Genomic DNA, 16,095 nt, shown 5'->3' on the forward strand with positions numbered 1-16,095 from the left:
TGGTTCTCAACCTGTGGGTCGGGACCCCCAAATTATTTTGGGGGGTCCCCAGATGTTTAGCTAAATGTTTACATTGTTTTCTCACTCAACAGTTAACAGACCAACATACAGTATACGTGTATACAGGGTATCTGCACATTTCTAAAGTGACAATTTAATTTTAGCACCTCTGGTCAAACATTGGTCAAATTGTCAATTATTAGAGGCCGAATTTGTAAAAAATAGCAGTTGTACGTGCTCACAACGCACGTGAGGCATTGAAAAGGTTGAGAATGAGAACCACTGCTCTAAGTGTTTATTTTTTATTTTTATAGTAGTACTGTATATCTTGTAGCTCTACGTGCATATTGGCTAATCCAGGTTTGCTGCCACTCCTTTCATCCAGCCTAAAGGCAAACTAGAGCCCTGCTCTGGACTGTTTTCTTAAAACCCTCCTCCCATTGGATTACTGACCGTTCCACTCATCACATGCTCGAAATGATTTCATTTTCTGACTGCCTGCAGATGATTTACAATTGCTGCATGTCACAATCAATGTAACGTGTTATGAGCTTGTAGATCAACTATTTTCACGATTTCTAATGCGATTAGCTGATGTATCAAAATAAATGCTTCTAGATTATTTGATTAATTAAAAATGTAACTGATAATATAATGGCTAGTTACGGCCCTAACCTGTAGAATATTTGGCAAATTCTCCCCTCCTGAAGTAATGTTTTTGCATGTTTTAGGCCTGATGCTGACATGCAAGGTCAGCTCCAAGGACAAGAAAGCACCAAAATGTCCTCAATCCCTGGACTCCCTGCATCAGGATCAGATGTAATTGTTCTCATTACCAGGGTGAACTTGAATCCCCTGTGCCCGAATGTGGAACTCTGGGGCAACTTTAACCAGGAAAGGAAGGCAGACTATCAGTGCCTGTCAAAAGATATTCAATTTCCCACAAACAAACTTCACGAGTTTGAAGGAAGTCCTGGAGAACTATGCCTGGTGCAGGTGGATGAGACTTGGTACAGGTCACGCATTGTTTCAAGAAATGGCTCAAATTACAAGGTCTTTCTCATCGATAAAGGCTGGACACTCAGTGCCACCACAAGTATGTTGGCGTGGGGCAAGAAGGAGTTTTTCCACCTTCCACCCGAAGTGGAATTCTGTGTCCTCGCTAATGTCCTGCCACTATCACATGAGAGCAAATGGTCCCCGATGGCTTTGGAGTTCTTGAAAACTCTTAATTGGAAGACTGTGAAAGCACATGTCCAGAATGTGATGGTGCCCCAGAGAACAATTGTCTTGCACATACCCAGCATTTCTAAGCAAATGTATGAGATGGGATTCGCCAAAAAGCTGTCACCAGAGATGTTCTCAGACTTCTTGCTCAAGACATTACAGTCTCCTAGCCGTGTGGCAATGCCCACCGAGTTGCACCAAGAGTCTATGAGAAATGAACAACCAGGGACAGGACTGTCTACACCAAGCCAGCAGCGCTTCATGTACCCGGAGTTGCAGATGGGAACTGTCGAGACTGTCATTGTCACAGAAGTAACAAACCCGATGCGTGTTTTCTGTCAGTTGAAGGTTTTTGCACAAGAGTTGAAGAAAGTCACTGAGCAGATCACACTGTACTATGAAGGCAGATTTACTCCTTGTGTAGTCACGTCTAACATGCTTGGATTCCCATGTGCCGCAAGAGGAAGTGATGGCAGGTGGTATCGTTCTGTTTTACAGCAAATATTGCCAGCCGACAATGTGGTTGAAGTACTAAATGTTGACTACGGGAAGAAACAGCTTGTTCAGGTGGAGAACATAAGGCCATTGGCTGCTGAGTTCTTCAGGATGCCAGTTGTGACATATGTCTGCTCACTCCATGGTGTCACTGATAAAGGGCTTGGATGGACAGCAGCACAGATTGAGTATCTCAAATCTCTAATCCTATACAAGACTGTGATTGCCAAATTTGAATACCAAAGCCTGTGTGAGGGTGTCCATTACGTCACACTGTATGGAGATGAAAAAACAAGCATCAACTCTTTGTTTGGCTCCCAGGAGAAGTGCCTTCTGGAGTGTGAAAAATCACTCCTAACTTTTGACGTCCGCAGCCCACCAAGCAGACTCCAGCATCCAGCTCAACGAGAAAGCCAAGGAGTTGTACCTGTTGAGGCTGCAAAGGACACAAAAGGGAAGAACATGCAAAAGTTGCTGGCTGAAGAAGACCTCTCTGTTGACTCCTCGCATGTAGCAGTTGTGCATCACGTGTCAAGCCCGTTTGAATTTTGGATCCAGACACAGAAATATGCAGATGAGTTTGACGAACTGATGGAGAACATGGACGGTCTTTACAGTGATTTGGCCACTACGGATTTGATCAGAAACCCAACTGTTGGCCTATACTGTGCTGCCAAGGCGCAAGACGGTGCATTTTACCGGGCAACTGTGACTGAAGTCAGCAATGCTCAAGTCAATGTGTTTTTTGTCGATTATGGAAACACTGAACGAATTGACCGAAACTGCATCCGTGTCCTTCCTGAAAAATGCAAAGAGCTGCCCCAACTTGCTTTGAAATGTTGCCTGGCTGGTGTCAAGCCAAAAGATGAGACGTGGAGCCGTAGTGCCGTTGACTTTTTCATCAAAGCAATCGTGGATAAAGTCCTGGATGTGCATGTTACTGCAAAGTGTGATGGTGCATATATCGTTCAGATCACAGACTCTTCAGCACATGGAGAGCAAGATGTCAATAAGTTGCTGTGCAATTCTGGAATTGCTGAGAGTGATGTGTCCCCGAAAAGGCCCAATGCAAAGAGGACCACATCTCCTGTCCTTTATCCTGTCAAATCAACGCCAGCTGCTTTACCTTTAAGAGGAAACGAGAACAGTGAGATACCTTCCCAAACACCAAACTTGGCCCTTTGCACCAAACCGGTCCCACTTGGAAGTGGCCCTGCTACCTTTAAGGAGCTCATGTTTCCCATAGGAACTGCCATTGACGTCAACGTGTCTTACATTGAAAGCCCAAATGACTTCTGGTGCCAACTGTGCCAGAACAAAGGACAGCTGAATTTGCTGATGCAAGAGATGCAGATGTTCTATGACAAGAGCCAGTTTCAGCCGTTTGCAGAATCTGCGTGTGCTGCTCGCCATCCACATAATAAAATGTGGTACAGAGCTCTTGTTCTTAACAGGGACACAACACAGCATGTAGATGTGTTGTTCATAGACTATGGCCAGAGGAAGAGAGTCCCCCTGCATGAGCTGCGGAAGATAAACCCAAGCTTCCTGAACATGAAAGGTCAAGCTTTTCGATGCAGCCTGTACAACCCTGTTAAACCTACATCACCCATGAATGATTGGGACGAGGTCGCAACTGCTGAGTTTCAGGACTTTGTCGATGCTGCTGCATCCAGCCATGTCATTTTAAAGTGCACCATTTATGCAGTCATGTACAATGAGCAGAATGTAGTGTTCAACATTGTGGATCTCGAAACTCCCTTTGAAAGTGCTTGCACCCGCATGGTCCATCATACAACGATCGCATCACTCTCAAAAGAGCCTGCTTCCAATGTACGTTTCGACACATACTACTACTCAACCCACAACATCAAAACGGGGACAGAAGAAAATGTCACAGTGACATGTGTCAGCAATGTCAATAAGTTCTACTGCCAGCTTGAGAGGAATGCTGGCATTGTGAAAGATCTTGGATTGAAAGTAAACGGACTGTGTGACGAGCTTAAGGGCTCAAAGCTCCCAACAACTTTTGGAATGTTGTGCTTTGCTAAATACCCAGACGGAAAATGGTACAGAGGACAAGTCAAGGCCGTGCAACCATCTATCCGGGTCCACTTTGTGGATTATGGTGATACACTCAATGTGGACCCATCTGACTTGCTTCCCATTCCCAGAGAGGCATGTGACATCATCTCTGTTCCAGTGCAAGCAATAGAGTGTGGCCTTTCAGACATCCCTACTAAGGTTCCCAGTGAGGTAAATGGCTGGTTTGAGACCAATGCAACAGAACAGCCGTTTAGAGCTCTAGTAGTGGCACAACATGATGGCAAACTGCAGGTTGAGTTGTATCACGGAAAAACCCAAATTAATGCCACTATCAAGCAGAGATTTTGCATTGACGTGCAAAGCCATGGTAGGAGTACCATTCGCCAGCATCCGCCTAATGCTTTCTCCAAACCCACCATTGAGATGGAAGGTACACAAGCCACAAATCAGTGTCCTAAGTTCACCAGCAATGCGCAGCATTCGCCTAATGCTTTCTCAAAACCCACTACTGAGATGGAAGGTACACAAGCCACAAATCAGTGTCCTAAGTTCACCAGCAGTGCACAGCATTCGCCTAATGCTTTCTCAAAACCCACCACTGAGATGGAAGGTACACAAGCCACAAAGACAAATCAGTGTCCTGCCCCAAAGGTTAGGAGTGCCACTCTGGAGCCCTACAGAACTCCACAACAAAGGCAGCTGGATGGCAGTACACAGAATAGCACGCAAGACTACGCTGAACCAGTGGGTGTCAATAACAGACACCCACTGGATCCTTTGTCAGAACAAAAATGTTCAGAGGGATCAAAGTTACCCAGCTTAGAATCTCAGAAGAAAAGCTATTCGTCTTTTCAACCAGAGGTGGAAACCCTCCCTAAACTGACTGACCTACCCACTAAATCCATAGAATTGGGTATGGAAGCAGATGTCTTTGTTTCACACAGCAACAGTCCTCTTAGCTTCTATGTGCAGTTAGCCTGTGATGAGGCTCACATATGCTCAATTGTGAGTAAACTCAATGATGGTCAGCCATCCACCGAAACCATTAAATACTTGCAACCAGGCGACCTTGTGCAAGCAGAGTTCCCAGATGATGATGCATGGTATCGTGCAGTTGTAAAAGAAGTCCGTGAAAACAAGACGGCTCTTGTGCAGTTTGTTGACTTTGGAAATTCCTGTGAAGTACCCAGGGATAACATCCGCAAACTTGACAAAACTTTGCTTCAGTTTCCTGCATACAGTACACAATGTCTGCTTAGTGGAGCTGCAGTCTTCCAACATGAGTCTAAGCTGGATCCAAACCTTGTGTCCTCCTTCAAAAAGAATGTAGCCACAGATGGAGAAAAGGTGTTCAAGTGCTTTTTTATCCGGCGATCAGGATCTGTCTGGGAAGTCAACCTTGAGGATGGTGGGGTAGACATTATGTGTACGATATCCACCAGAATTTCGAATGACCGTTCTGTTCATAAACACCCTGAACCGTTGGAGCTTGGCAGTGAAGCAGGACTATCGGAACTGAGGAGTCATGAGGCCAGTGACAGTTTTGATGCCACCGTCAAACCCATGTTTGTTTCTGATGCCCGGAAGGAGGATGGGGAACAGACGAAAGACCTTGGAGCTCCTGAACTTGACAAGGATGGCCTCCCTAAATTAACAGACCTGCCCGCACAATCCATAACCGCTGGTATGGAAGCAGATATCTTTGTCATGCATTGTAACAACCCTCTTAGTTTCTATGTCCACTTAGTCGAGGACCAAGCTGACCTAATCTCCATTGTGGACAAACTCAACGATGGTGAGTCATCAGCAGAAAGTGGTAACATTAAAGACTTGGACTCAGGTGACCTCATCATTGCAGAGTTCCCAGATGATAATTCATGGTACCGTGCAGTTGTAAGAGAAATTCATGCGAACAAGACTGCTCTTGTGGAGTTTGTGGATTATGGAAATAGTGCCGTGGTGTCCCTTTCCAAGATGTGTACACTCTCAAAGCCATTCCTACGATTTCCTAGGTTCAGTACACACTGTGTGCTTAGCGGGGCTGCAGCTATTAAGGAGGAGTTGGTGCTGGATCCAGAGGTTGTGTCCTCTTTCGAAGAGGAAGTTGGGCCCAGTACAGACAAAGTGTTAAAGTGTCAATTCATCAGACAAGTAGAGTCTGTTTGGGAAGTCCGCCTCGAAGACGGCGGGGTGGAAATCACTTGTAAAATCCCCACCGGAAGTCTGACTCCTTGTGATGATGTCACTCCTAAGATTTCAGGAGATGTGGATGAAAAGCCTTGCCAGGAAGATGATCAGAATACTGATCAGCAAGAGGAGCATATTGTCCCTGAAGCGACAGTTGTGGAGACCTGCATTGAGGCTTCCCCTGAAGATAGCGGGGTGGACATCACTTGTAAAATCCCCACCGCTAGTTTGACTCCTTGTGACGATGTCACTCCTAAAATGTCAGATGTGGATGAAACGCCTTGCAAGGAAGATGAACAGAATACTGATCAGCAAGGGGAGCTTTTTGCCCCCGAAGCGGCAAATGTTGTGGAGACCTGCATTGACAGCAAATACCTGCAAGACGGTGGGGTGGAAATCACTTGTAAAATCCCCACCCAAAGTCTGACTCCTTGTGATGATGTCACTCCTAAGATATCAGGAGATTTGGATGAAACGCCTTGCCAGGAAGATGAACCGAATACTGATCAGCAAGTGGAGCATATTGTCCCTGAAGCGGCAGATGTTGCAGAGACGTGCATTGAGGCTTCCCCTGAAGACAGCAGGGTTGAAATCTGTTGTAAAATCCCCACTGGAAGTCTGACTCCTTTTGATGATGTCACTCCTAAGATGTCAGGAGATGTGGATGAAACGCCTTGCAAGGAAGATGAACAGAATACTGATCAGCAAGAGGAGCATATTGTACCCGAAGTAGCAGATGTTGTGGAGACCTGCATTGAGGCTTCCCCTGAAAGTGCAGAGTCCGCTCCCACCACTGAAGCCGATTTGGGAGCCCAAGAGGAGGAGGTCATAGTGGCTGAAAAGGTCCAGACCTTGGACCCTGAATTGGAAAGTGTGCCAGAGGAGCCAGAGACCCACACGGAGGGAAACGACTCTGCTGCCGTTCTGGAGTCTGGTAAGTTAAAGTATATCGATCTTGTGTCTGAATTCCCTATTATTCATAATCTGAAATAACTTTAAACAGTCTTGAAATTTGGATATGAAATCCACCAAGGTACATTATGGTCGATGTGGATATTAGAATCCATTTTACACTGTACAGATCTTTACATAATCCTGTAATTAGCCTAGTTTGCATAAATGTGAATGTAGCAACAGGTAATCATGTACATGAATGTAATTTTCATAGTTTATTCTCCTGTTGTCGCTTACAGAGTTTGGTCCACTAAAGGCTGCCAAGACTATCACTGTTGGTTCTTCCTGTGTTGTCTGGTCACCTGTTGTCAAGTCCTGGTGCAAAGCAAGGGTCTTGAAGAGCACAAGTGACTCCATTCTGGTAAATTGTACACTCCTAATATTCTGAAATATTCATTGCTTTTAAGGGTTTGTGTGAGGATTACAAGCTTTGACAAGGATTTACTTTTTCCTTCTCTTCATAAATAATTATGCCTTGAATTTATTTAGTTAATACTACCCAACAAATGAATATTGATGAATGTGGTACTCCAGCATTTAAATTGAAACATAATGTTATGATTTTTTTTTAAACTTAACACTTAACTTGCAAACTGCTCTCCCTATTGTCATAGAACAAGTAGGGATGGGCACAAGTATTTTGCATGTCGACGTGTCGGGGCTTTTATCAATGTGTCAATCGATTTTATTTATAGTTTTGCTGCACAGTTGAGAGGAGAGCGCAAACTGCACTTTCCTTTTAGCACCACAACTGCAGCTGTCATGTTTATCTCATCCACTGCCAGTGTAAATGCATATAAAGGTTAATCGATCCCTCGGTCGACACTTTGAATCGAAACTTAATGTACTTCAACTTTATACAGTATTTGATATATACTTTATTGTAGCAAGATGAATAAATATTAATCCAATCATCATTATTTGAAACCTGTGGGTTTAGTCTGTAAAACCAGTGCTTTATGCCTCCCCCCCCCCCCCCTTTTTTTTATTGGCAGGTTGTTCTGATTGATTGTGACACGCAGATGGACGTAGAACCATGCAGTGTCTTTGAGTTGTTTTCAGGCCACGAGGAGGTAAGGAAAATGTATTGTTAACAATATTTTGTGTTTCTTTTGGGATGTACTGTATATTAATTTCCCAACCATCTTAACCCATTTAGGCCTAGAATTATTGAATGCTTTAACCAGTGAAAAATAGCAGATATACAAGCTCATAGCGTGGCACCGAGTGCCGCGCTGCGAGCTTGTAGATCTACTATTTTTTTTAAAGTCAGGAAAATGTGTGCAAATCTTTGACTATGTATTTTCAAAGCGAACGTTTGTAACTCAAATTTTGCTTCTGGGGGGTCCCTGGAACTAAATATTTTGAGATGCGGGTCCGTGGCCAAATAAATATCAGTTTGGGGGGTCTTTCACATGAAAATGTTTGAGAACCTCTGACATAGTAGTCTCTCAAGAACTAACTGAGCTCCATTTAAGTGAAAAGGACCTTTTCTTTGACGATGGCTGGCCAGATTGCGGACAGAGAAACATAGGTTTTTCAAAAAGTCTTAGAAGGATTCAAAAGACACTTATAGAATCGGGTCAAAATTCTAATTTTCAAGATTTTTCAAAAATAGCTCTACAAGCTCGCAGCGCAGCACTCGGTGCCGCGCTGTGAGGTTGTATATCTGCTATTTTTCAATAGTTAAGCATAAAATAATGATACACAATAATGTGTACCCGTTCTAAATGGGTCATTACTTGAAGCAAAACCTCTAACGGTAAATTCAACTTTGCCTTGTGCCTTTTTTCAGTGTGGTGACGCTGGCAGCTCCGACTATGCCACAACCTCTATTGTGATCGCTTCTGAACCCAACCCGGTAATATGTTTTGTCTAACAAATGCTACATATTAATTTCAAAATACACTCTGCTTGGAAATTCTTTCTGTAACATAAAATGTCACTATGTACAGTATACGAGTAAAAGAATGAAACAGACATGGTGTTTTTCCTATAATTCTGTGGTTGCCATAGTTGTTTGGTGAATGTGAATAGAAATACTTGCAATGTCTTTTAATTGTGTATTATTGTATTTTCATGCATTAAAATGGTGAACTTCTCTTAAATGATAGGTCCAGAGTGAATCACCTCTGTCTCATTGTGAGCCATTTGAGAAGTTATCTGGTAAGTGGCAAAATCTTAATATAAAAACGAACTTGGTGAAGTTTTTTGCAGCGATACACATTTCTTTTCAAAACTGTTTGGAATTTAGATGTCTTTGACTGGAGATGGAGAAATATTCTTTTAGTGATAAATTGTCTTTACAATATAACTGGTTAATTTCAGTGCTGTGTGTGACTGTTTTGACAGATGCCTCTGCAAAACAGGATGTTGAGACCAAAGATTCTGAAGAGAAGGTACTGAGTGTTTTCACACCCCACAAGGTATAAATACAACTGCACCATCAATATTTATAGCTGACAAAAATAAATGCCAGTATTATGGACATGTTTAAGTAATAAGCTAAAAGAGACCGTGCTTTACCATAGATTTGAGAACAGATAATGGGTGTTCATTATATCCTGTCAATATTCTTTTTAAGCATAAAATGTTAACTGTAAACTTAATTCAACAATTTCCTTGGCCCTTTCTTCCAGTGTGACAATGATGACCGCACCGACACAGTCTCTAACCCAAAGTCTTTGGAAGGTACATTTTCTTATCTCGATTCCTGGTCTTTTTATTGGTACCTCACCTGACGGCATCAGCATCTTTAGTATTCTATCATCCATCCATCATCTATTGCATTCCCATTGATCTTGGTGTTGTGTGCTTTCTCTGTACATTTACAGAAGACACCTTGGATGAACAAAGTGATACCAGTGATGATGATACCATTACAATGGATGATCTTATTGACTTTGATGCTCCAGAGGCCCGCTGTCATGATGTAAATACGTGTTCCGCTTTTGATTGCTTGTTGTTGTGCAGACCAAATAAACCTGTTAACTTTCTTGTTTAATAATCTGATCTAAATCTCTGTCATTTATCCCCCAAATCTTATCTCAAAATCTGTAACCATTCTAGTAGGTTGTAATTTCAGCACTTGACAACTGTTGTACTTTACAACTTTGTCAAGTACACTTAATACTGGAAATCCTTTCTGTAACATCAATTTCCCTCGGTTCTAATGTTGTACAATGCATTTAGTGTTACCTTTTTTGGAGTTAAATATTTTTGCATTGTGGTGGTTGTACTAAAGTGAATGGAATTTTCATTTGAATATTGTAATTTGCAATTGTAGGTTCAGACTGAATCCCCACAATCTCCTTGTGTGCCATCAGAGACATTCATTGGTGAGTGAAAAGATCTTAACAAATACCAAAAGCAGTCAGTGTTTTCCAGCTGCACAAAGAAATTCTAAACTTGGTTTCTGTAGACAACCCAAAATGTTTTTGGTGTTTGGAAGTTGACTGGAAATCATTTCTGTGTTCACGTATCCCAGGCCTTTGCAATGTACGATACTGTTGTAGGTGTGGATTAGTTTGGCATTTATTTGATGTGAACTTGGAACTTTACTGTGAATGTCTTAACAGATGCCCTTGCAGAACATGAAGTTAAGGCTGAAGATGTTGCAGAGGAGGCACAGAGTGTTGGCACCCATCATAAGGTAAGGGAACACAAATGCAAATTCTTATGAATGCTTACCATACAGTGCATACACCACTTAATTGGCAATATTCTCATCGAAGCCATCAATAGTTGCATTAATAAGACTCTGAGTCAAATGACCTTTTCTGTTTCAGACCGACTTGATGATCGAAGAGGAGACACGGCGTGGTGATGAAGAACATTCATCTGGTTAGTTCCATCTGTATTTGTCAGTGAACATGTGCATTTATTATACATTGGTTGTATTTTGACACTCTACTTCCAGTCTCTTTCCTCATTGTCTCCACCAGCCGAAGGCTGAGGGAGAGTATGTTTTCCCCTCCGTCCGTCCGTGCGTGCGTGCGTCCGTCCGTGCGTGCGTCCTCGCAGTTTGTGAGCAGCTAATCTCAGTCACCGTTGGCCCGATCGCTGCCAAACTGAGCACACACACTCCCTGGATGCCAATCTAGAACCTCTGCCCCACATTTTTCAAATCAGCCTCATGGTGGCGCTATAACAGGCCGATTTGTGTGGCCTGGTTGTTACCAGCTAATCTCCGGGCGCCGTTGGCCCGATCGCTGCCAAACTGAGCACACACACTCCCTGGATGCTAATTCAGAACCTCTGCCCCACATTTTTTAAATCAGCCTCATGGTGGCGCTATAACAGGCCGATTTGTGTGGCCTGGTGGAGACCTGTGCTCGGAAGAGCACTGCTTCTAGTTCTCTACTGATTTGCTCTTATGCTCCCCAGACCTGGTACCTGAAGCAGAAATGGAGGGCAGTGAACAGCATGCAGATGACGCTTCCATAGAGACCACGGTACTAGAATACACCCTTCATGGAAGAAACTGCCATGTGATGCTGTTTTTCAGAACCAAATTAGAGGAGATTGTGTTTAGTTAGCATGGTTTATTTAAGCAATATTACATGTGTATTATCGGTCAGGACCCGGCACAGCTGATGTTCTCATTTGATTAGACCTGGGCAGAAATCTATTTCAACCAATCAGATTGTGTTGTCAGGACTACCTGTTGTATAATCCATCATATACAGTACAAGGCAAGCGTGGGGTTGAATGGTGCATTTATATAGTGCCTTTATCCAAGGTTACATTCACACGTTGACTGCGGAAGAAACCATGCAAGGCAATTAGGCGTTCGGTGTCTTACTCAAGGACACTTTGACTCCAATTCTGGGGGAGCCCCGGATCCAACTCTGATCCTTCCAGGTTCTCGAGGGGCCGCTCTACCTTCTGAGCCACTGCTGACCCAGTATGAGCACTGTACTTCCCATTTTAGATAGACTAAACTATGTGAGGGCACAGAAATATTTAAGCAAATGCACCCTTTACCACTTTATGGCTGACCACATATTCTTTTCTTTGAATGCTTACCATACAGTGTATACTGTACACCGCTTAATTGGCAAATTTGTCATCGAAGCCATCAATAGTTACATATGACTGAGTTAAATGACCTGTTCTGTTTCAGAGCGACTTGATGATCGAAGAGGAGACGCGTCGTGATGATGATGAACATTCATCTGGTTAGTTCCATCTGTATTTGTGCATTTATTATACATTGATTGGTTGTATTTTGATTTGATAAGCCTTTTTGGTGCAATATATTGGTATAGATGTCCATGCTGTCTATAACTATAAGCAATTGTCTGTCTTTCTATGTCCACTCAAATGCAGATCAGTCAAAACTTAAGGCACTATGTGCATAACATCACAAAACAAATACCAGACATAAAGCAATGCAGCTATAATAGTTTGAGGAGTGTGATTGTTGCATCCTAGTTAATTTATGCATGTACATTTTATGCATTTTTCCCCCCCACTGAATCCCTTATTTACAGTTTTTTCTTGTAAAATAGATTTGTACTTATAGGTGAAGTATTTATAAAGATTGCCAATGAAGATGTACATGGAGACAATACTAGTTCGACACCTTACTAGTTGGCATGACCACAGGCAGCCAGTTGTCAATGTGGGGACAATCTAGTCTGGGTTTTTGTGTGTGTATATAGTAGGGCTTTGCCACTGAAAACTTGGATTGAGATTTGTTCAGTTGATCATGATCAACACAACTTGTAACTTGCCATCTGCTCCTAAAATGTGGACAGGGAATCCAGGCCATTATTAGATTCTGGTCCCTTAGTTTTGAGGGGAATAAACTAGCACACTGACTGCATATACAGTAACAGAACACTGTTTACTCTGATCTCCAATGCGGTCTCTAACGAAAGCTTATATCAGTGCCAAGATCCAAAACTGTTATGTATTTGGTGTTCTTGATGTGGGTCAGTATTTCACTGATCAATGACCCTTAAACTAGATGCCTATGTCTTGTTTGACTCTATTAATCTTTGTTGGGGTACATTTCTTCTAATAAACTGGTGCTCTGGATCTTGTTTATAAACCTTTTGAATTTGCACCTGATCCACTTTGACTGTCTTCATAATGAACTGAAAGTTAAATGCAAATGTATTAATTGTTGTTAATCTTTGTTTACTTATCTGCCATTTCCCCTACAGCCCTGTTAGCCGAGACTGAACCTGCAACCTGTGAGCCTCAAGGCCACAGTGATCCTCGCCTGAAGATGGTAATTCATAGTATTCTCACGATGGACTTTGTCATACAATATGGCACACTGCCACAGCTCACTGCCATGGTTGTCATTTTACCACTTTGATCCTTGGCGTCCTTATTTTGGGGATGTCACCATAAGCAAAGAATTTCAGAATTTAGCAAAAATATAAGGTCTATAAGCTCATAACATGTTTCTTTATTTTTTATTTTTTATGGGGCTTCTTTGATTAATGAGACGTCACCTGCTGTTAGATTACTTGTTTTGCCACCAAGATTTGATCTAAATGCTATTAATAGAATTCATGAACGACAAAATGTTTTCATTATTACTTAAGGTTGATCTCTATTCCTGTCTAGGATGATGTGTGTATCATGTGTTTGGAGGCAGCCTGCTATGACGAAGACTTTTTGGAGGCAGCCTGCTCTGACGATGAGTATTCTGGTAATGTGTGCATATGTATGATGCCATAGTCTGTGATTACAGAATGAGCTATTCTAGACTCCCAAGATATCCTTGTGAATATTCGATTGTCTACCTTGCTTGATTTACTCATGACTGCACTCTGCTTCCAGTCTCTTTCCTCATTCTCTACTGATGTGCTCTTATGCTCCCCAGACCTGGAACCTGAAGCTGAAATGGCGGGCAGTGAACAGCATGCAGATGATGCTTCTACAGAGACCACGGTACTAGAATACACCCTTGACCCTTCATGGAGGAAACTGCCATGTGGTGCTGTTTTTCCCAACCACGTGTACATGAGTGGTGATTGAGTTTAGCATGGTTTATTCCAGCATATGTACTGTATGTAGTACATGTGTATGGTAAATGCATTTATATAGTGCCTTTATCAAGGTGCTTTTCAATGTACAATACATTCACACACCTTTATAAGTCATGAATTAAACAAATTAATACAAACCCATAATTGGTTGGTCAGGTCAGTCTTTGCTGTGTCATGAATGGTATTAATGTATAATTATATGTTCAGCTGTATGGTAAGGCTTAGACACGCATAATAATGCAACATTTATTTATAGATGAATAAAATGTCTTTCAAACAGACATGTTTTGTTACAGTACGCACAGTGAATGAAAGTAAATGAAGAGAAATGGAAAATGTTTCACATTTTATTTTTATGCCAATACAGCAACCTTCTGGTCTGACATTGTTGCTTATTTTACAGGATTTAGCTGAAGATGTGTCCAAGGAAGAGTCCTCCCCTTCTCCCAACAGTCTTGGTAAGTAATTTATAACAAATGTAGTGTTTTAAATGCAACAATGAAGATGTACAGCGTGGACAACGGTGGATCAGGGAATCGGAAAAGGATTGATAAACCATGAATTCAGGGTTCCCACGGTCATGAAATTCCTGGAAATATTTTGAAATTAGAAAAATATTTTTCCAGTACTGGAAAAGTTTTGGAATTTATCAAGGGTACTGGAAGGTCCTGGAAAAAATAGCTATGCATTGTCTTTGGTTATTGATTTTGTTAATACCTCTGAAATGACAAATTAAACATGGGCCAAATTGTCAAATATTAGAGGCAGAAATTGTGAAAATAGCCGATCTACATGCTCACAACGCCTCGCAGCTGCTATTTTCACAATAGAACCGCGTTATAAAAAATTCCTCAACTCTTAGTGCTCGTCAGGGTGCCGGGTCCCCAGTTAAAACATGATTATTTCAGGGGTCACGGCCTGAAAAGGTTGAGAACCACTGGCATACACTACCTGTCTTTAGGCATTGCACATAGGAGTAGGCGACTCATTATTCAGCTGAATTATTGTTATATAGTCCTGGAAATATTCTGGAAAGGTTTTGGAAATTAATTGGTAAAGATGTGTGGGAACCCTGTTTATAACAAATGTAGTGTTTTCAACGCAACAATGAAGATGTATTGTACAGTGTGGACACTTCTGAAACGGTGGATCAGGCAATCAGAAAAGGATTGATAATAAACCTTTCATTATTCATGTGCTTTTTCAGAAGCGCAGCTGTCAATGGTGACTCATCTTTGTCTGGTGGTGGAAGATGAACCTGATGACGTCGTCATCTTTGAGAAGGCGATTGCTCCCGCTCAGCAGCAGAAGGATGACCAGTCAGACGTCGTTAAGGAATGAGAATGTTGTGACGAGTGCACTGTTTGTTCTTAGTGTTGTTTTTTCTATTGTGATGCACGTTTTTCAGTGTTGTGTTCTGTTTGATATGCCCGATGGGTAGATTTAAGTTTAATGTGTTTGTTTTTGATTTATTTGACTGTTAATAATTTTGACTGTTACAGATATTTTGTTTTCTCAAGAGGGCCGGTTGAGCTGAGTACAGCTTATTGTGATTGTTAAAAAACAAACTTATTTTTGCATCACTGACAGCTCAACTATATCTCCCTTAGTTCCTTTATTTAATTCCTTTTGCATGCCAGTGTGCTGTGTAATTTTGTTTTGAAAAAATATTTTTGTTTTAATTCCGTGTTGAACACAGCAATTGTTCTTTGGGGAACATCAAATATAAAAAAAGTGCAGCTCCATGTAATGAGTCATTTCCCTTTCTCTTCATCCTGCTACGCATGCACACTCACTCGCACACTAAAGAGAAACACAAAAGAGAAGTCAATGAGTAATTTTACATTTGATATTTCAAATGGGTCTTTTCTCAAGCTTGAAGGTTTTATTTTATGAATGTATAATTTAAAACAACCTTGAATTTTTCTTATGGTACAAGACCACTGAAAAACTTTTAGTACTAATCAAAGAACACATTCATACACAGATTTTAATACTTGTAATTTTGATCTGTGTATAAACAAATACACTAGCACAAAATACATCGGTACAAACTGATTTTATTTAGAGCAGAATATTTGATCAATTTATACACCTTGATCTACAATATATTATTTAGGCAGACCTACATTTTTAAACTTATTTGATCTATCATATGGCTTTTAACTTATTGATA

The 16,095-nt window shown here is 41.6% G+C and overlaps 1 protein-coding gene across 1 annotated transcript; it reads left to right on the top strand.

Moving 5' to 3' along the window:
* Positions 1-780: 780 nt before the first annotated feature.
* tdrd6a (tudor domain containing 6a) lies at positions 781-15,260 on the top strand (the record flags this gene model as incomplete). The annotated part of the gene is made up of 15 exons (XM_080745035.1): positions 781-4,198; positions 5,516-6,889; positions 7,149-7,270; positions 8,705-8,770; positions 9,279-9,335; positions 9,549-9,600; positions 10,488-10,561; positions 10,698-10,752; positions 11,296-11,363; positions 12,035-12,089; positions 13,083-13,150; positions 13,495-13,579; positions 13,754-13,821; positions 14,323-14,377; positions 15,127-15,260. The coding sequence occupies 15 exons, from the start codon at positions 781-783 to the stop codon at positions 15,258-15,260; spliced, it is 5,751 nt and encodes a 1,916-aa protein (XP_080601161.1).
* Positions 15,261-16,095: the final 835 nt, after the last annotated feature.

The sequence above is a fragment of the Nannobrachium achirus genome, assembly GCF_963921795.1.
Source record: "Nannobrachium achirus genome assembly, chromosome: 16".
Classification (NCBI taxonomy): domain Eukaryota; kingdom Metazoa; phylum Chordata; class Actinopteri; order Myctophiformes; family Myctophidae; genus Nannobrachium; species Nannobrachium achirus.